General features: G+C 50.0%; 1 protein-coding gene across 7 annotated transcripts in view; it reads right to left on the bottom strand.

Moving 5' to 3' along the window:
- The window catches only part of RPTOR (regulatory associated protein of MTOR complex 1), a 416,632-nt gene that overhangs the window by 28,771 nt on the left and 370,404 nt on the right, over window positions 1–17,457 (bottom strand). For 5 of the 7 annotated variants that reach the window (XM_024350719.2, XM_063799998.1, XM_063799999.1 and 2 more), the window contains 3 exons: window positions 15,630–15,733; window positions 14,785–14,968; window positions 13,023–13,133 (listed from right to left, as the gene is read on the bottom strand). In XM_024350719.2, the coding sequence (XP_024206487.1) occupies window positions 13,023–13,133; window positions 14,785–14,968; window positions 15,630–15,733 (399 nt within the window). The remainder of the gene's footprint in view (window positions 1–13,022; window positions 13,134–14,784; window positions 14,969–15,629; window positions 15,734–17,457) is intronic. The other 2 variants (XM_024350720.3, XM_063800000.1) reach the window with 1 other exon arrangement.

Genomic DNA, 17,457 nt, shown 5'->3' with positions numbered 1-17,457 from the left:
ACCGCCGCTCAGCACGGAGGCAGCAAATGACACCGCAGCTCTTCATCATCGGCTCTGTCGCCTCCTCTCCACCTGTTTCTCTTCAGGCTGAATAAAGGCTTTTCAGTAAACAAGGGCCCAGGCCCAGTGCAGGCTGAGCCTCCCTGTAAACAGAGCTCCTGGAGGCTGTGGGTGCCGCTGATCCTGTTACATGATGAGGATCTTGACACTCCTGTACCTCTTGGCTTCCACTCAGACAGAAACCAATTACGATTCTGAAGCCTCCCACAGAGGCGTCAGCTGAAAGCCAATGAAACACAACTCCTTTCCTGTTGCAAAGAAAAACCTGGGGCTCAGGAATAAAGGGAGATTAGAGGTTCCCCAGAAGACTTAGGGGAAAGCAGCAGTTTGGGGCAGTTTTGGGATAAATTCTTATCCGGGGAATCTGGGAGCCTTAGAGCTGAGTCTTATCTTCAATCCCTCTGAATTTAGAAAGGTTCAGGGTGCAAGGGATAAAATTCAAAGCAGGTTCATGACTATCAAGATTGAGAAAGACTTGGGTGAAGGCAAAAGGGGAGAGGCACCCACGGGAAAAGATCGCTAACACATTCAACGCTCACACTGCCAGCTCCCTCCCTCTCCACCCGCTTAGCTCCTGATGACCTGAAGTGAGGGCAAATTTGCCTCTGTGATGTGCTTTTCCCCTTGACGCTTTTTATTATTTCCCCATGGTTTAGCAACAAACTATGCCCTCCCCACTGAACAATAAAGTCCCCTCCACGGACAGAGGCAGCAGAGGAGGAGGCGGAAGAGGTAGTGATGTGCGTCGTGAGTCCACAGGCAACAGAGCTGATTTGATTCTGCCAGTGTCTCGTGTACATTACGTCCAAGGACACAGCCTTTGTGTTACCACAAATCGCCAAGCTATGGAGGGGGGAGAAGCTCTGAATGAAGCTCGGAGCTTGCTATGCGCGTTCACTCCTCAACACGGCATTTACGTCATCTTTCATGTGACTTCAGCACAAGAGGGAAAAGAGTTTCTTCTCCCCGCAACATGAGGTTGATGAAGATGTAACTTACGTTTAGTGAATTTCGCCCTCTTTAGGTACAGGCGGAGTTTTGATAAATGTGGAAGATACAGAACAGTTCCACACAGTTTTGCCTTCCCTGGAATGTTGTATACATGGATCATACAGGATACAGTCTTTTGAGCAGCTTCTTCCATTTAGCATGATACACTTGAGATGCATCTGTGCCACTGCGTTTATCAATAGTTTATTTAAATATTGTTCTGATGAGTCTTTCATTGTATGGTTGTATCAGCTTCTCTCTTTATGAGGTGAAGGAAACTTAGGTTGTTTCCAGTTTTTGGTGACTATGAATACAGTCACTATAAACATTCACATACAGGTTTCTGAATGAACATGTTTTCACTTCTCTTGGTGAATATCCAGGAGTAGAATGGTTAGGTTGCACGGTCGGCATACGTTTAACTTCGTAAGAAACTGACAACCTTTTCCAAGGTGTCTGTAGCATCTTGTAGTTACAGTAGCCAAGAATGAGGGTTTCAGATGCTCCGTGTCCTTTGCCAACACTTGGTAGATTTTAAGATTCGAGACATTCTAACAGGTGTGTAGTGGGATCTCACTGCAGGGGTCCGTACTTTCCCGTGATTAAGATCCTTAACAATGAGCATCATTCCATGTCCTTATTTGCCACCTGTATATCTTCTTTGGTGGGGTGTCTGTAAAATCTTTCGCCATTGTTTTTTAATTGGGCTGCTTATTTCCTTTATCATGGAATTTTGAGAGTTATGTATAACAGCCACAAGATCTTAATCTTACGTGTTTTATAATTTTCGTTCTGTCTGTGACTTGTCTTTTCATTTTCTTAACTGTCTTTAAAAAGCAGTTTTTAATTTTGATGAAGCCCAACTTATCGTTTTTTTCTTTTTTGACTTGTACTTTTTGCATCTTATTAAAGAAGCCATTGCCTAACCTACAAGGTCAGAAATATTTTTTTTTCTGTTTCCTTCTAGAAGTTTTATAGTTTTAGGTTTCACACTTAGGGCTATGATTCACTCTGAGTTAATTGTTGTATAAGGTGTGAAGTACGGATCGAGGTTCTTCTTTTTATTTTTTTTGACAACTGGTTGTTAATTGCTCTAGTACCAATGGTTGAAAAGAGTATCCTTTCTCCATTGAATTGAATTGTTTTTGCACCTTTGTTGAAAATCAATTGAACATATTTGTGTAGACCAATTTCTGGGCTCTCTATTCTGTTCCATTGATCTATGCATCTAACCTTTCACCAATCCCACACCATCTTGATTACTTTTTTTATAGCAAGTCTTGAAATAAGATAGTGTGAGGCTTCTAACTTTGTTCTTCTAGTTCAAAATTGTTCTGGTTATTTTAGTTTGCTTTTCCCCACAAATTTTAGAATAAACTTCTCTATTTTTACCAAAAAAATCCTATTGGGGTTTTGATTGGGGTTGCATTGATCTATGTATCAATTTAGGGAGAACTGGAATCTTAGTATTATTGAGTCTTCTAAACCAGGAGCATGGTCTCCATTTACTTAGACCTTTTGATTTCTTTCATCAGTGTTTTATATTTTTCAGAATACATATCTTTCACATATTTTGAAAAAAGATTTATACTTAAGTATTTCATGTATTTTGGTGCTATTTTGAATGGTACTGATGTTAAATTTCAATGTCCAATTGCTCATATGGAAATACAACTGATTTGTGTATAATGCCTTTTTTTTTTTTTTTTTTGAGACAGGGTCTTGCAGTGCTGCCCAGGCTGGTCTTGAACTCTTGGACTCAAGCGATCCTCCTTGCCTTGGCCTCCTAAAGTGCTGGATTACAGGCATGAGCCACTGTGCCTGGCTGGAGCTTGTTAATACGATGCTGAGGACTTGGGAATCTGTGTTTTTTATTCTTGTGATATCTTTGGTTTTGATATCAGAAAAATGCTGCCTTCATATGCTGAGTTGGGAAGTGTTCACTCCTTTTAATTTTCTGTGACAGGTTGTGCAGAAGTGGTATTATTTCCTCCTTAAAGGTTTGGTACAGTTGCCAGCGAAACTATCTGGGTCAGAAGTTTTCTGACTTTCTGGGTCTTTCTGTTTTCTGTCTCATTTTCTTGGCTAGATGCAGTGGCTCACGTCCATAATCCGAGCACTTTGGGAGGCTGAGGTGGTTGCTTGAGCCCAGAAGTTTGAGACCAGTCTGAGCAACATAGCGAGTCCCCATCTCTGTAAACAATTTCAAAATTCGCTGTGTCTGGTGGTGCATGCCTGTAGTCCCAGCTCCTGGGGAGGAAGAGGTGGGAGGGTCTCTCGAGTCCAGGAGATTGAGGTTGCAAAGATCAATGATTACCCCGCTGAACCCCAGCCTGGGCAACAGAATGAGACTCCATCTCAAACAAAACAAAACAAGAAAACTTCATTTTCTTTAATAGACAGGAACTATTCAGGTTATCTCTTTGCTATTGAATGACGTTTGGTAGTAATCTCTTCCAAGGAATTTGTCTATTTCATCTAAATTTTAGAGTTTTATGGACATAAAGTAGTGATGGAAGGTATTGCACCGCTGAACCCCAGCCTGGGCAACAGAATGAGACTCCATCTCAAACAAAACAAAACAAGAAAACTTCATTTTCTTTAATAGACAGGAACTATTCAGATTATCTCTTTGCTATTGAATGACGTTTGGTAGTAATCTCTTCCAAGGAATTTGTCTATTTCATCTAAATTTTAGAGTTTTATGGACATAAAGTAGTGATGGAAGGTATTGCACCGCTGAACCCCAGCCTGGGCAACAGAATGAGACCCCATCTCAAACAAAACAAAGCAAGAAAACTTCATTTTCTTTAATAGACAGGAACTATTCAGGTTACCTCTTTGCTATCAAATGACGCTGGGTAGTAATCTCTTCCAAGGAATTTGTCTATCTCACCTAAATTGTAGAGTTTATAGGCATAAAGCAGTGACGGAAGGTATATTTCTGGGCTCTCAATTCAAATCCATTGACCTATATGTCTGCTCTTAAGCCAATGCCATGGTGTCTTAATTAGTGCAGCTATGTAGTAAGTTTTGAAATCAGGAAGCGTGAGTTGTTCAGTATGTTTGTCTCTTACATTTTTCTTTTGTTATTCTGGGTCCCTTATATTGCCATACAAATTTTAGTATCAGCTTGTCAATTTTTACAAAAAAGGCTGCCAGGGATGGTGCTGAATCTGTAGAGCTATTTGAGGACTTCTGCCAACTTAATGTTAGTCTTCTGACCTATGAACGTGTGATTTCTTTCCCTTTATTTAAGTCTTCTTTAGTATCATTCAATAATGTTTCAGTACAAGTCTTACATTTCTTTTACTAGGTTTATTCTTAAGCATTTTATTATTTTTGCTATGATTATAAATGAACGTGTTTTCTTGATTGCATTTTTAGGGTTTTCATTACTAGTGTAGGGGATTCTGATACAAATGGTTACTGGATATTGAGCTTGTGGGTACAATACTGCTGCATTGGTTTTTAAGTTCTGATACTCTATTAAAATGGATTTTGAATGACTTTCAATATTCAGGATCATGTCATCTGTGAACAGAGATGGCTTTATTCTTCTTTCCAATATGATATGTTTTATTTCTTTTGCTCGCCTAACTTCCCTGGCTATAATTTCCAGTTCAGTGTTGAAGACAAGTGGCAAGAGAGGATATGTTTGTCTTGTTACCTTCTTTTGGGAAAGATATTTTTGTGTGTACAGAATTCTAGGTTGACAGTTTCTTTCAGCACTTTAAAGATATTACTGGACTATCTCTGTCTTACACAGTTTCTAATGAGAAGTCTGTGGTGATTCTTGTCCTTGTTCCCCTGTAAGTAATGTGTCCTTTTGCTCCAGAGGTCTTCAAGGTTTTCTCTTTATCTTTGGTTTGTGTCCAGCTGTGTGTGTATATGTGTGTGTGCACGTGCATGTGTGTGTCTGTATATACCATGATTTGGGATCTTTGCTGGATCTGTGGTTAGATGTTGGACTGCTTTGTACTGTCCTGAAGCTCTCAGATGATCTGCAATCCTGTTTGTTTTTGTCCCACTCTTTGTAGTCTTTGTGCTTCATTTTGGGTACTTTCTATAGACCTGTCTTTAAATTCACTGATTTTTTTCCTTGGCTATTTGAGGTCACAGATAAGCCTCTGGGGGGCATTCACTTGACTCTTTCTTAGTCTCCAACTCTCTGCTGAAATCCATCATCTGTTCATGTTTGTTGTCTACCTTTGCCATCAATGCCTTTAGGTCATATTAATCTTGGTTATTTCCACTCCATCTCTGATAGTTCCAACATCTGGGTTGCCCTTGAGTCTTTCTCTGCTTTGTCTCTTGATGGCAGGCGCGTTTGTCTTATATTTTTGGGGGCATCTCATACTTTTCCTTTGTTCTTTTTAGTAGACATGAGGTCTTGCTGCGTTGCCAAGGCTAGTCTTGAACTCCTGGGCTCAAGTGATCCTCTTGTCTTGGCCTTCCAAAGTGCTGGGATAACAGGTGTGAGCCACCATGCCCAGCCTCCCCTAATTTCTGAATGAATTCCAGACTTCATGTGTAGAACAGCAGAGACTAAGGTGTATATATATATATGCATGCCTGGAAATGGGTGTGCCTCTATTACTAGACTGTTAAAGAGTTCAGTCAATCTAGCGAGGCACTGAAATGGGCTTGGGTTTTACTGTTGACATGGTGACACTCAGCACGTGGCCAGCTTCGGATTCCTCTCACACTACCTCATGCTTCAAGCAGGGCCTGGGTTTCGGGAGGGTTTTTGCCAGGGTTCCCACCCCACCCTCCCTTGGTTTTTGGCTTTCCTCGTGTGTCTGCACCTTGGGGGGCTTCTCTCTCTCTGCTCTTGTGCCCCTGCTACAGCTCGACTGCTGTGCCTGCTGCCTGGAGCCTGCTAGTCTGTTGAAAGGGTCCGAAGGGCTCTCTGTTGCTCTAGCCCAGACTCTGACTGAGGCAGGGCCTGTGTCTCTGGGTCTCAGGGTGGAACCTTCTCAGTGACTCTGTCCTGCTCCCTGCAGTGTGCCACCCGTGGCAGGTCCTCGCCCTGCTGGAGACGGAAGGTTTTCTTTTGCAGTTCTTCTGTGGCAGTGGGTCTTCGCCTGTGCTCTGGGGGCGACAGGGTTTGCTGCCTTTCACCAGGAGCTGCAGGTTATGTTCTGTGGGGAGCAGCACAGGAGAGCCTGCTGCGGGCCCACACCTCTGAGGGGCTCTTCTCGTGTCCCACCTCAATCTTCTGGGTGAGGGCCCAGTGGACGTCCATGGCCTGTGCAGCCTGTGGCTCCCTAAGGTTTGAGATTCTCCATTGGTCCAGGTTTAGCCTTGCGCAAACCACTGCCAATTTCAGGTGAGCATTTCTCCCCGCTGGCCCCTTCTGCTCTGCTGCAGGGAACTGGTGCTCATGGCCCGGCTCTCCTTGGAGGCACCTCTTCCCTTCCCTGCTGGGCACCTCACTTCCCCTGCCACCTCAGCTCTCTGATGAGTTCAGGAAAAATCAGAATTTTATAGCTTTTCTGCCCTTTTCTTATTTCCAAGGTGGGAGTGGTGCTCTTCCCAGCTCTCTGCAGGCGGAGGTGGAACCAGGCTGGGGCTTACCAGAGCAATGTTCCCACACGCTCGAGGCCGAAGGAACTGCCCACAGGACCCTCTGCACGTGCAGCCAAGCAAAACCAGGATGAAACTCTCTAAGAATGCACGGTTAGAATAACCACATATTTAATTTAAACAACACTGAATAATCACAGTGTTCTCTAAAACAAGCCTGTCTGACTTGGCTGATAAACCTGACCCCTGACTGTTTAACACTCAGCAGTAATTTACCAGACGGGCGCTGGCACTACAGCCAAGCGTGGAGAAAGGTGAGCAGAATGGCACTGCACGGTCCCTGCCCCAGCTGTGGGAGGAAGCTGTCCTGCTGCCTCGGAGACTGCGAGCACCAGAGTCCAGCTGGTGGTGGCTGAGTGGAAACAAAGTCAGAGAAGCTACGTCTCCCACTTCCACCCACCAAGTGTGTTCTTCACGCAGCTTCCATCCAAAACCAACGACTTATTCTATTCTGGTCTTCCTGGAGGGGAATCGACCTATCCATTTGCTTTCCTTCTGAACTTTCCAGGAAAGAACAGGAAGCACCCATTTTAGAAGCTGCAGCTGGGGTGGAGCCAGCTGTCCTCCTGAGGCGGGTGAAGCCCACAGCAGACTGAAGTGGATAAGCTGAGGATGAGCTGGGGATGAGCTGGGGATGAGCTGGGATGAGCTGGGGATGAGCTGGGGATGAGCTGGGGATGAGCGGGGGATGAGCTGGGGATGAGCTGGGGATGAGCTGAGGGTGAGCTGAGGATGAGCTAAGGGTGACCTGAGCTGGGGATGAGCTGAGGATGAGCTGGGGATGAGCTGGGAATAAGCTGGGGATGAGCTGGGGATGAGGTGGGGATGAGCTGGGGATGAGGTGGGGATGAGCTGGGGATGAGGTGGGGATGAGCTGGGGATGAGCTGGGGATGAGGTGGGGATGAGGTGGTGATGAGCTGAGGATGAGCTGGGGATGAGCTGAGGATGAGCTGAGGATGAGCTGAGGATGAGCTGGGGATGAGCGGAGAATGAGCTGAGCTGAGCTGGGGATGAGCTGAGGATGAGCTGAGGTTGAGCTGAGGATGAGCTGAGCTGAGGATGAGCTGAGGATGAGCTGAGCTGAGCTGGGGATGAGGTGAAGATGAGCTGAGGATGAGCTGGGGATGAGCTGAGCTGAGGATGAGCTGGGGATGAGTTGAGGATGAGCTGGGGATGAGCTGGGGATGAGTTGGGGATGAGCTGGGGATGAGCTGAGGATGAGCTAGGGATGAGCTGAGGATGAGCTGGGGATGAGCTGGGCATGAGCTGGGGATGAGCTGAGCTGGGGATGAGCTGAGGAGCAGCTGGGGATGAGTTGAGGATGAGCTGGGGATGAGTTGAGGATGCGCTGGGGATGAGCTGGGGATGAGGATGAGCTGAACTGAACTGAGGATGAGCTTGGGATGAGTTGAGGATGATCTGAGGATGAGCTGGGGATGAGCTGGGGATGAGCTGGGGATGAGCTGGGGATGAGCTGAGGATGAGCTGGGGATGAGCTGAGGATGAGCTGGGGATGAGCTGGGGATGAGCTGGGGATGAGTTGAGGATGAGCTGGGGATGAGCTGGGGATGAGCTGGGGATGAGCTGGGGATGAGCTGGGGATGAGCTGAGGATGAGCTGGGGATGAGTTGAAGATGAGCTGGGGATGAGCTGAGGATGAGCTGGGGATGAGCTGGGGATGAGCTGGGGATGAGTTGGGGATGATCTGAGGATGAGCTGGGGATGAGCTGGGGATGAGCTGGGATGAGCTGAGGATGAGCTGAGGATGAGGATGAACTGAACTGAACTGAGGACGAGCTGGGGATGAGACAGGGATGAGCTGAGGATGAGCCGAGGATGAGCCAAGGATGAACTGAGCTGAGGGTGGCATGAGGGGACTTCTCAGGCTCTGCCTGCTGCAGGTTTATATAAAGAATGTCACACAGAGTGTCATTCTCAGAGGAGAAAAACAAAACAAAACAGAAAAAGTCATTTTTGTGGGAGAATCTATGACAGGATGCTCAATGCTCACTGCATACTGAGAAAAGCGGGACCGGAAGCCGTGCGGGCAGGGCAACCCCAGTGCTGGGAGGGAGCCCCGCGTGGGGACTATGGCCATCTCAAGTCGCTTCTTCACTGCCTGAGTTTCTAATGGTGCACTGAAACCCCAGCCGCACAGCCGCAGATCTGATGACGGGCAGCGCAGCTTCCGCATCCACCCTAGAGAAGCAGATGCTCTCAGGGCAAAACAAGATCCCCATGCTCTGTGGAGCCGCCAAACGGAAATCCCCACTGTAGCTTTAAGGGCTGTGTGAAATAAACTGGGCTCTGCGTGTGATGCCTCCCAACAGTGTATCGACTCTTAAAGCTTTTTATAATTAAAAATGGTATTTTAGTCTGTTTTAAATTGCAAAACTAATAACTGTTCTTTCTAAAAAATTCAAATCATCCAGAAGTAAATGACGAAAAAAAGAACATTCCCCTTGCCTGGCTCCACCTCCACCTTCTAGAAGTCACTGTGTGGCCAGCCTGCTGTGTAACTGGCCAAGCCTCCTCCCGTGCTTGTTCCAGTCTACAGAAGCACAGAGCTCATGCTAGCATTTTGTACAATCTGATTATTTTACCTTTTGGATCAAGGACATCCAACCAAGTCCTCATAGAAAGATACAACTTAAAGAATTTTAATGGTTGTATAGTATTCTATCCCATGGATCCAACATCTTAAATTAACTCTCCTATTAAGTGATTCTTTTCAACTTTTTCCTATTACAAATCATGTTATCATGAACATCTCTGGGCAGAACCCTTTCATGGACATGTATATTAGTGGTTTTTAAGAATATATGCCTCCTAGCAGGATTGCTGGCTTTGCAGGTATACCCGTTTCTAATCCTGACAGTTACTGCTTAATTGCCCTAAGCAAAGGGAGTACTGGACCCACCCACCAACAGTGTCTGAGAGTTCACATGCCCCTACAGCCTTGTAGGGATTGATTCTCTGGATAGAATCAATTTTTGAAATCTTCCAACTGAGAGAAGAAAAAAGTCATATGACTTTTGTAATCAGAACACAATTCAATACATCTTTTTCTTTCTTAAGCACACGACAGACCATTTTTAATATTCTTTTGTGGTTTCTAATGTAGACACGAGCTCCGTAAACCAACATGGGAAGAAAGGAGGTTGCTTCACCAATCAAAGGTGAGCCGCAGACAGAACAAGTCTCTTTCTAGTCATACGGACCTGTACGAAATCTGACGGTGAACTAATAAAAACGTTAGCAGACGCTGTCCTTACCACGGTGTCTTTGGATGCTCATCCTGCTAATCGCTAGTTGCATGTCAGTGTAAACTGGTCATTATTTTGTGACCTGGTAACTGTTTTAGTTTCTTATATACCTTGAAGCAGTTTCGGGTTTGCAGTTCTTCTGTTCTTTTTTAGGTTCAATCCTAGCCTTAGAGCTATTTTTAGTTTACATGTGAAGCAGGCTAATAACAAGAAGTTCCTAATGCAGCTCGTTACACAAATGTCATTAGCTGATGAATTAAATCAGTAAAAGAATACCTTTATGAATACCACCTAGAAAAAGTAGGAAAACAATTTTTTTTTAAAACAAGATAAAACACGTCCTGCTTCCTAAGTTTGGAAAAGGTCTCTAATGTTAAAGACGCTCCTAAGACTGCAGTTGCTATCAGGAGTTACAGACAACGCTGACCACAACACGGCGCTCTTTTCCATCATGACACCCAGAGCCTGTTGTTTCAACGACAACCAAGTGAGCATTTGTTTTCAAATACTTGGCAGGGGCAGAGGAAGACAATCGTTTACTCATTCAGCAACCGTTTCCCGATCAACCTCCTGTGTGATGGCAGCTCCTACATGGATCCCCTTGGACTAATCTCTGCAGTGTCCACACAGCAGGACCTGCCGGCAGGGCCAGACCACAAGGCTGACACCCTCCAGCTCCTCCGTGCGGGCGGGAATTCTCAGATGTGCAAATGGAGGAGATGAGGGCAGGCGGAGGAGGGGCTGCTAATCTGAAGAAAGGGAGAGGAGACGCTGGCTTGGGGCTTGCACACACCGGAACAAATAGACACACACACACAGACACACACAGAAACACACAGACACACACACGAGATACACACACATACAGAGATACACACACACATCACACAGACACACACAGGGATACACACACACACATAGAGACAGAGACAGAGAGACACACACACACGGCCTTCCACATGCCTCTGGGGAACTTCCTCCTGCAATCAGCTGCTGTGTACTTAAAAATGCTTAGGAAAGGAAAGCAAATCCTTTGGGGAAAAGTCAAATTCATTTTTAAGTTTAAGAGCAATGAGGTTTGGATTATCTATGCCATTCCTCTTTCATCATAGGATAGATGACTGAGAACAGGCATTTTTCAAGGACTTCAGGAAAAGCCTCTCGTTATCACACCAAGAAATTACCAACATGTACAGCCACTGCCATCCCAGCAAGAGCGAAGACCAGACCATGTGGGTTTCTTAGTCGCCTGACCTTGTCTGCCTTAAGCATGAGACCGCATCAAGGACACCAAGCTTGTTAATATTAGACTAAATTCCATTGACTTTTCAACAGACTGGGCCGCAGTTCTAGAGGACGGCCTGGCACCCCTGGCACAGTGTCCAGCCACCTCCCAGCTCTGGCTCACTCAGAGTTTGGGTGGCTCCTGCTTCCTGCATCCGATTCCAGGATTTGTGTATGCTTTCCTTTCCTAACCAGAAGCCTCCTAGTGATGGGAAGGGGCACTTCCCTCTGTCTGCAGGGGCCGCCACCCTCATGCCATCCGCAGGGAAGCAGCGGTGAGCCCGGAGGGGACGCCACCCTCATGCCACCCGCAGGGAAGCAGCGGTGAGCCCGGCAGGTGGGCCTGGTGAGGGGCTTCTGACTAGGACTGAATCCACCAGCCTCAATGATCTCCTGGGGTTTGTTTCTTTAATTCTTTTCCCCCGACTCTAAAGGTGCTTCGTGCTTAGTGTAGAAACTGCAGAAGAGACACAAAAGAAGCCCAATTCAGTGCCGTCGTGGGTGGCGCCATTTGCGAATCTCTAGTTAGGAGCGGGCTCTGCTGGTCTCCGTCGTATGCACATCTGTGTCTGTATGGGAAGCACGGCTGTGATTGTTCTGCAAATCTGGCTTCTTGGTCTGCATTTTGCATTTTTTCTTTTTAAGGAATGTTGTCATGAGCGCTTCCTTAGGACACTATTTTTAATGTTTAACTTTTCAGTAGCTCCAATAATATCTCATCAAATATTTCATAACTTTTTAACTATTCACCCTCTGTGGACATTTAAGTGAATCTCAATTTTCGTTCTTATAAACAACACGGAAGTCATCTACATCTCTGATTATTTTCTTAAGACAGTATTTTAGCAGATTCATGACTGGGTCAAAGGGAACGGCCATTTAAGGCGTTTGATGCTTCCTGGCAAGACGCTTTCTAGAACAGCCAGGCCACTGTCCACCCAGGTTCATGTGAGAAGAGGGAGGCGAACTCCTCTCTCTTTGCAGTAAAGGGGCTCAGTAGTTCAAGCTTCATGGCTTGCCTGCCTCAGGGGCTGCCTGATGGTTCTGTTTTTATGAACAGAAATCAGCATTCACTATGAAGACAGGACCACAGGGGCTGAGCTGTCATGGGGTCCAAATACCATTCACAGAGATGACTAAGACGCAAGCTTGATATACAATCGAGAATAAGCTGAGAGTTTCAGCTTTCAATTATATATGAGGGAAGAGGAAGGTTTGCTCAGAATGCACTTTAGATTTATAGAAAATCTCCACGAGTCCCTGCTGGGCCCTGGCAGAGAGATGAGCACTGGGACTGTGCTGACAAAGCCGCTCCCGCCCCATTCCTCGAAGAGGCCGAGAGCCGCCCCCTGCCCCAGCCTGCAGGAACACAGCCGCTGCGTCCACAGCACACGGCGCTTGTTAGGGCTGTGTCAGGGTTGAGCCTCAGAGACAGTCTTGTGGTGTAATCCCAAATGTGCTAGGATTGGCTGCAGCAGGCTTCGTCTAACAGTCCCCAGACCTCGGAGCCACGCAAGCGTGGCCTTGGGATGGGCCTCGAGTGACCCTCACCGTTAGGGAGTGGGAAGGCCTGTAGTGACCCTGTCAGTTAAGGCAAAGTGACACCTGTCACACTGGGAAGCTCCAGCGAGGCAGGTTTTCTCTTTTTGTTTGGCGACAGGAAGGTAAGTGAAGTTTGTTTCTTTTGCGGTTCTACCTTAACCGTGACCACCACAACCACGACCACAATGGGACGCTCCCACAGCCACAAGCCTTGAGCGTTTACGCTCAAAGAAGTGGGAAAGACACATGTTCGCTAGGACTCTACTCTGAACCCCATGCCCCGGGCGCACCTTCATGACGGGCTGGGCAAAATAGCGGGCGCTCCAGTCGCAGAACCCCGTCTGCACCGTGGCGGAGATGAAACTTTTGTGTCCAGCAGCATCGTCCGCGTCGTCCGCAGTCTTCAGAGTTTAAGCAGGAGGGTTGGAAGGAAAAAGAAACACCAGTCAGTCATGCCACTCCTGAGATCAAAAGAGCTGCAGCTGGGGACAAAGGCGCTGCCGGGAGCACTGGGCTGCCCGTAAGGACGGCACTTCTGTGCTCTGCTCACTTCCGTATCCTGGTGACCAAGAACCCCTGAACGTCTGGCCAGGGATTGAGGGGCCCGGGCTGTGAAGTGTGAGCCACGTCGGTCCCACCATCCCCAGGGCCGACCCAGCACAGCTCCCAAGTCAATTCTAACTGACTGTTCAGACAATGCCATGTGCGTCCATGTGTGCTGGTTTATCAACCCCCAAAAAGCCTCTGCCGCTTGGTTCCAGGACAGCTCCTGTGACGGCCCCATGACACCAGGCTGAGAGCGGGGACTCCCGTGTGAAGTGGCCTGGATGGAGCGCACAGCTTTGCAGGCCGGCTGGAGCTCCCAGCCACTGGAGAAAGAGGATGTGGAGCTGAGCAGGACTGAGCTTTGGGTGTTTCCTGTTGTGGAACCTGTGGCGGCCAGGGCTGTCAGAGTCTGTGTGTGTTTGTGCAGTGAGGCTGGGCACCAGGGGCCTCCTGTGCCACGCCATGTGGCCTGCTGGCGTCTCTCACGCTGTGTCTTGGCACAGGGAGCTCCCCATGATCCCAGGGCAGGTGCAGTGAGAGGTGCATCCCCCCCACCCCGGGGGGTCGGGTGGGTGAGCTGCACGTGCCGGTAGCATTGCTCCCCAGGGCCTGGCCAGGAGGCTGATCCTGCACTTGGGGCTCGGTGGTGATTCTCGCTCCTCCTCTGCCGAGACACGGAAAGTCCAGGTGGGCTGGGGCTGAGCAGCACCTGTGGGGACCTGTCCGCTCTTGCCGTGACAGCTCTTCTACCCCAACATGGCCGTTCCTGCTCCAGGGCATCCTGCAAGGCGGCCGCTAACTTCTTTTAAAATCACTGGATTACCAAGCGAGCCCCGGACCCCACTCATTGCTGAGATGATCATGCTGTCAGCACCCAAAGCAGCTGGGTGTGCTGGGTGCGCCCTGAACCACCTTCTTGAGCCCCGGTGCCCTCAACTGACAAAGTGGCAGCACCTGGACGAGACAGCCGAGGTCTCCAGACCAGCTGCCACCTCACACCACTCTCATAACCCCGGCAAAACAAAGCACACATTCCTCTCTCCAGAAATATCTTTTTCAACTTAGTTAAAGGCAAAGAGAGTGTACCTATTTATGCAGCGTACTTGGATGTTCACAGAAAAGACAACACATTCAGAACAAATGCTCTGCAGTGCAGCTGCCCCCGAGGGGACGCAGAGTGCTGTGTGCCCAGGAAGGGCAGAGCCAGGTAACTCCGTGCTCCTGTTTCGTTACATGGAAGCTGCCCAGAATGGTGAACCCAGAACCAGGGGCGGAGAACCGGGACACACCCAGCAGTACTCCTGAAGAGTGCAGGCAGAGGGGTGCACGAGTGAGGACCAGCACCCGGGTCTGCAAAGGCAGAGAGTGGCCCACAGACCCAGGACGGCAGGGCAGGTCCTGCCGCATCCCATGGTGATGTGAGCAGCCTGAGGCTGAGGCCACGAGCCCCCATCTGAGAAGCAACGCTCTCAGTGTCCAGATCACGAGGCAGCCGGGCCTCCGTACCTGCTCTGGGCCCTTGTCGAACATCTTCCGTGTCCGGGGGAACTGGTGGGAGTGAGGGGTGTACTGCGCCCCAGCGGGGCCTGTGGTGCCCGGCCGGCCAGAAGGCAAGTCTCGGCTGACCGGCTGCTTGGCCACATCGTTGGTCAGGCTGGAGCTGCTGGTGCTGGACGCCGGAGGGGAGCCCCTGCCATTGGAAGAAAAACAAACACTGCATCCTCTGCAGAGTCTGGGGCTTCGAGAGGGAACATGGAACAACTTCCTGGGCCACCTGCACCCTCCCAGGTGCCACCAGGGCCCGGGGTGTCCTCAGTCGCCCAGCATGCCATCATGGCTCCCGAACCCCAGCTGCTGGTGCCGAGTCCATGCTGCTCGGTTGCCCGCCTGGCAGGGGGCAGGGTTGTCCCTCATTGAACTCCAGCACCCTGGGAGGCGGCGCGGACAGGACGAACCCAGCTCAGAGTCGAGTGGGCCGGGATGTGCGAGCTCAGCACACAGCAGTGCCACGTCCTGAGGTGCAAACACCTGTTGGTTACCCATTTGGAGATCTAGATCCCCTCTTACAAACTCTGAAAGGCCACAGAGACCAGGCTTCGTTCAACTTTTGCTGAGATCATGTGCACATGAAGGTTCCTCAAGATGGGGAGAGCTCAAGGCAGGGCTCAGATCAGGCGGGTACCGGGATGTCCGGGAGGGAGAGGGAAAGAGCGCCCGCTGGAAATGGGGGAGGAGACGAAGCCAAGACAGAGCGGGGAAGGAGGAGGACGGGGAGGCCGGCTCAGGGACAGCTCAGCCCGTGGGGCCCCGGTCACCACCACGGACCTGCAGGCTGAGCGGGCGGCACTTACCCCGCCTGGTGGATGTGCACGCCCTTGTTGGTGGGGCTGGCGGGGGCCGACTGCGTGAGGGAGGAGGTGTCCAGGACGCGCTGCGGCCGGGCGTTCACGGTGGCCTAGGGGCAAAGGCATGGGGGTGTGAAGGTCAGACGGGACGTGCTCCACGGAGGCCGCCACACGAAGCAGAGGCTGGCGTGGAGCTGCTTCAGAATCACAGAAAAGGCCTTTGGCCGAGGAAGCACCGACACCAATGGAAGGCCCCAGCTGGATCCCCCCCAAAGGCAATCCTGAAGCTCAAGCGGCATTCTTTACTCTTGGACACGCATCCACTGGGCGAGCCCTGGCGTGGCCGTGTGAGCCGGGATGTCTGGGGAGGAAGCTCTGCCTGAGGCTCCTGAGGGGTCAGGGCCTGAAGCCTCTGAGATGGATGACGGCCCACCCTCCTCACCTTCCCTGCCAGAGGGGCGGCTCCTGGCGGCCTCAGTGTCCTCCCCCTTGCCTGAGGCTGGGCCTCCACACTGTCCCAGCCTTGAGTCCAATTCTCCCCCAACACCTCAGCTCTCGGGTCAGAAGCTGCGAGTTGAGGCCCGGGAAGAATCCACCAGCCACGCTCTTTCCGGAGCCGGGCGACGTGGCATTCGCGGGGGGTCAGGGAGTGCTTCATCCACCCGGGACCTGGCCGGTGGGCACGGGGTGGAAAGCCACCAGCAGCCTGAGGCCTCCACGCAGGCCACTGTTTACACCCCCGTGTTCTTCAGGAGGCCACAGAAACTGTCAGAGAATGACTGCAGGGGGCTTGGGCTCTCTCCAGCGGCAAAATGGGCTCTGCTGCCTGGACTGTGACGGGGCCTGGAACTCAAGACCGCCCTTAACATCCTCCTGGCCGAGGAGCTGTGGTCATCCTTCCCCATGGGCGCACGCAGGTGGTGCTGGGTGCACTGCATGGACGGGGAACCTTCATCTCCAGGGCAGACATGGCTGAAACCTGCCCTGGGGAGGGGCGCACTGGCAGGGGGAGGGGATGGCTGCTCCCGGGGGGTGGGGAGCAGGGTGGTGCACAGCTGGCACAGCCTAGTGGGCAGCATGAAGCTCCAAACCACCCCTTCAACCCAGCCGTCTGTGGATGAAGCCAAGACCCTGGGCTCTGAGAGCCTCCTGCCACAGACACCTGCAGGGCTTGAAATTCTACCACAGAAAAAGATTTGTACCAGCTTGAGCCCTGGCATTCAGGAGGCAAGTGGTTTTGCTTTGATTTTTTTAAGCAGGGTTTTCTGTGGATCTGGAGACCAGCTGTCGGCGTTAGTGAGCAGCCGAGAGAAACCACGCAAGGCAGGGCGTGTGCTGCCCGCCCACCGACATGACCTCGCGAGGGCCCAGGTGCTTCGGGGTGGTTTTGTTCTGAGTGCACTGCTCAGTGGGGGGAACGCGGGTCCCGCTGGGTTCTGGACTCCAGAGGCTGTGCGCGTTCAGAAGGGGCCTGATGGTGCCGGGGCAACCTCATCTGTGTCAGGAGGATGGGGCCAGCTGCTCCATGAAGGTGCCCACTGATCCCGCAGGCACAAGCCGTTCCCTGAGCACCGGCCCATCCCAGGCTGCGCTCCAGCCAGACAGAACCCTGTTCCTTCAGGTCCGCATCCGCGTGGAGCCTGCAATGTCTCATGCTTTTAATTATTCACTTAGAATTTAGGAACCTTGAACCTGCAATTCAGCCAACAGAACACCAAGGAAAACAAAACGATCCTGAAGTCTTCACTCATGTAACATCCACGCTTCCCAGATTGTCCTTTCCTTCAAAATGCAAATAGCAAGAAAATGGAACCATAACTTGTCTTTAAGCAAC

Source organism: Pan troglodytes, chromosome 19 (genome assembly GCF_028858775.2).
Source record: "Pan troglodytes isolate AG18354 chromosome 19, NHGRI_mPanTro3-v2.0_pri, whole genome shotgun sequence".
Lineage (NCBI taxonomy): Eukaryota > Metazoa > Chordata > Mammalia > Primates > Hominidae > Pan > Pan troglodytes.
The sequence above is the reverse complement of the archived record's forward strand: the minus strand, read 5'-3'. Positions and strand labels throughout refer to the sequence as shown.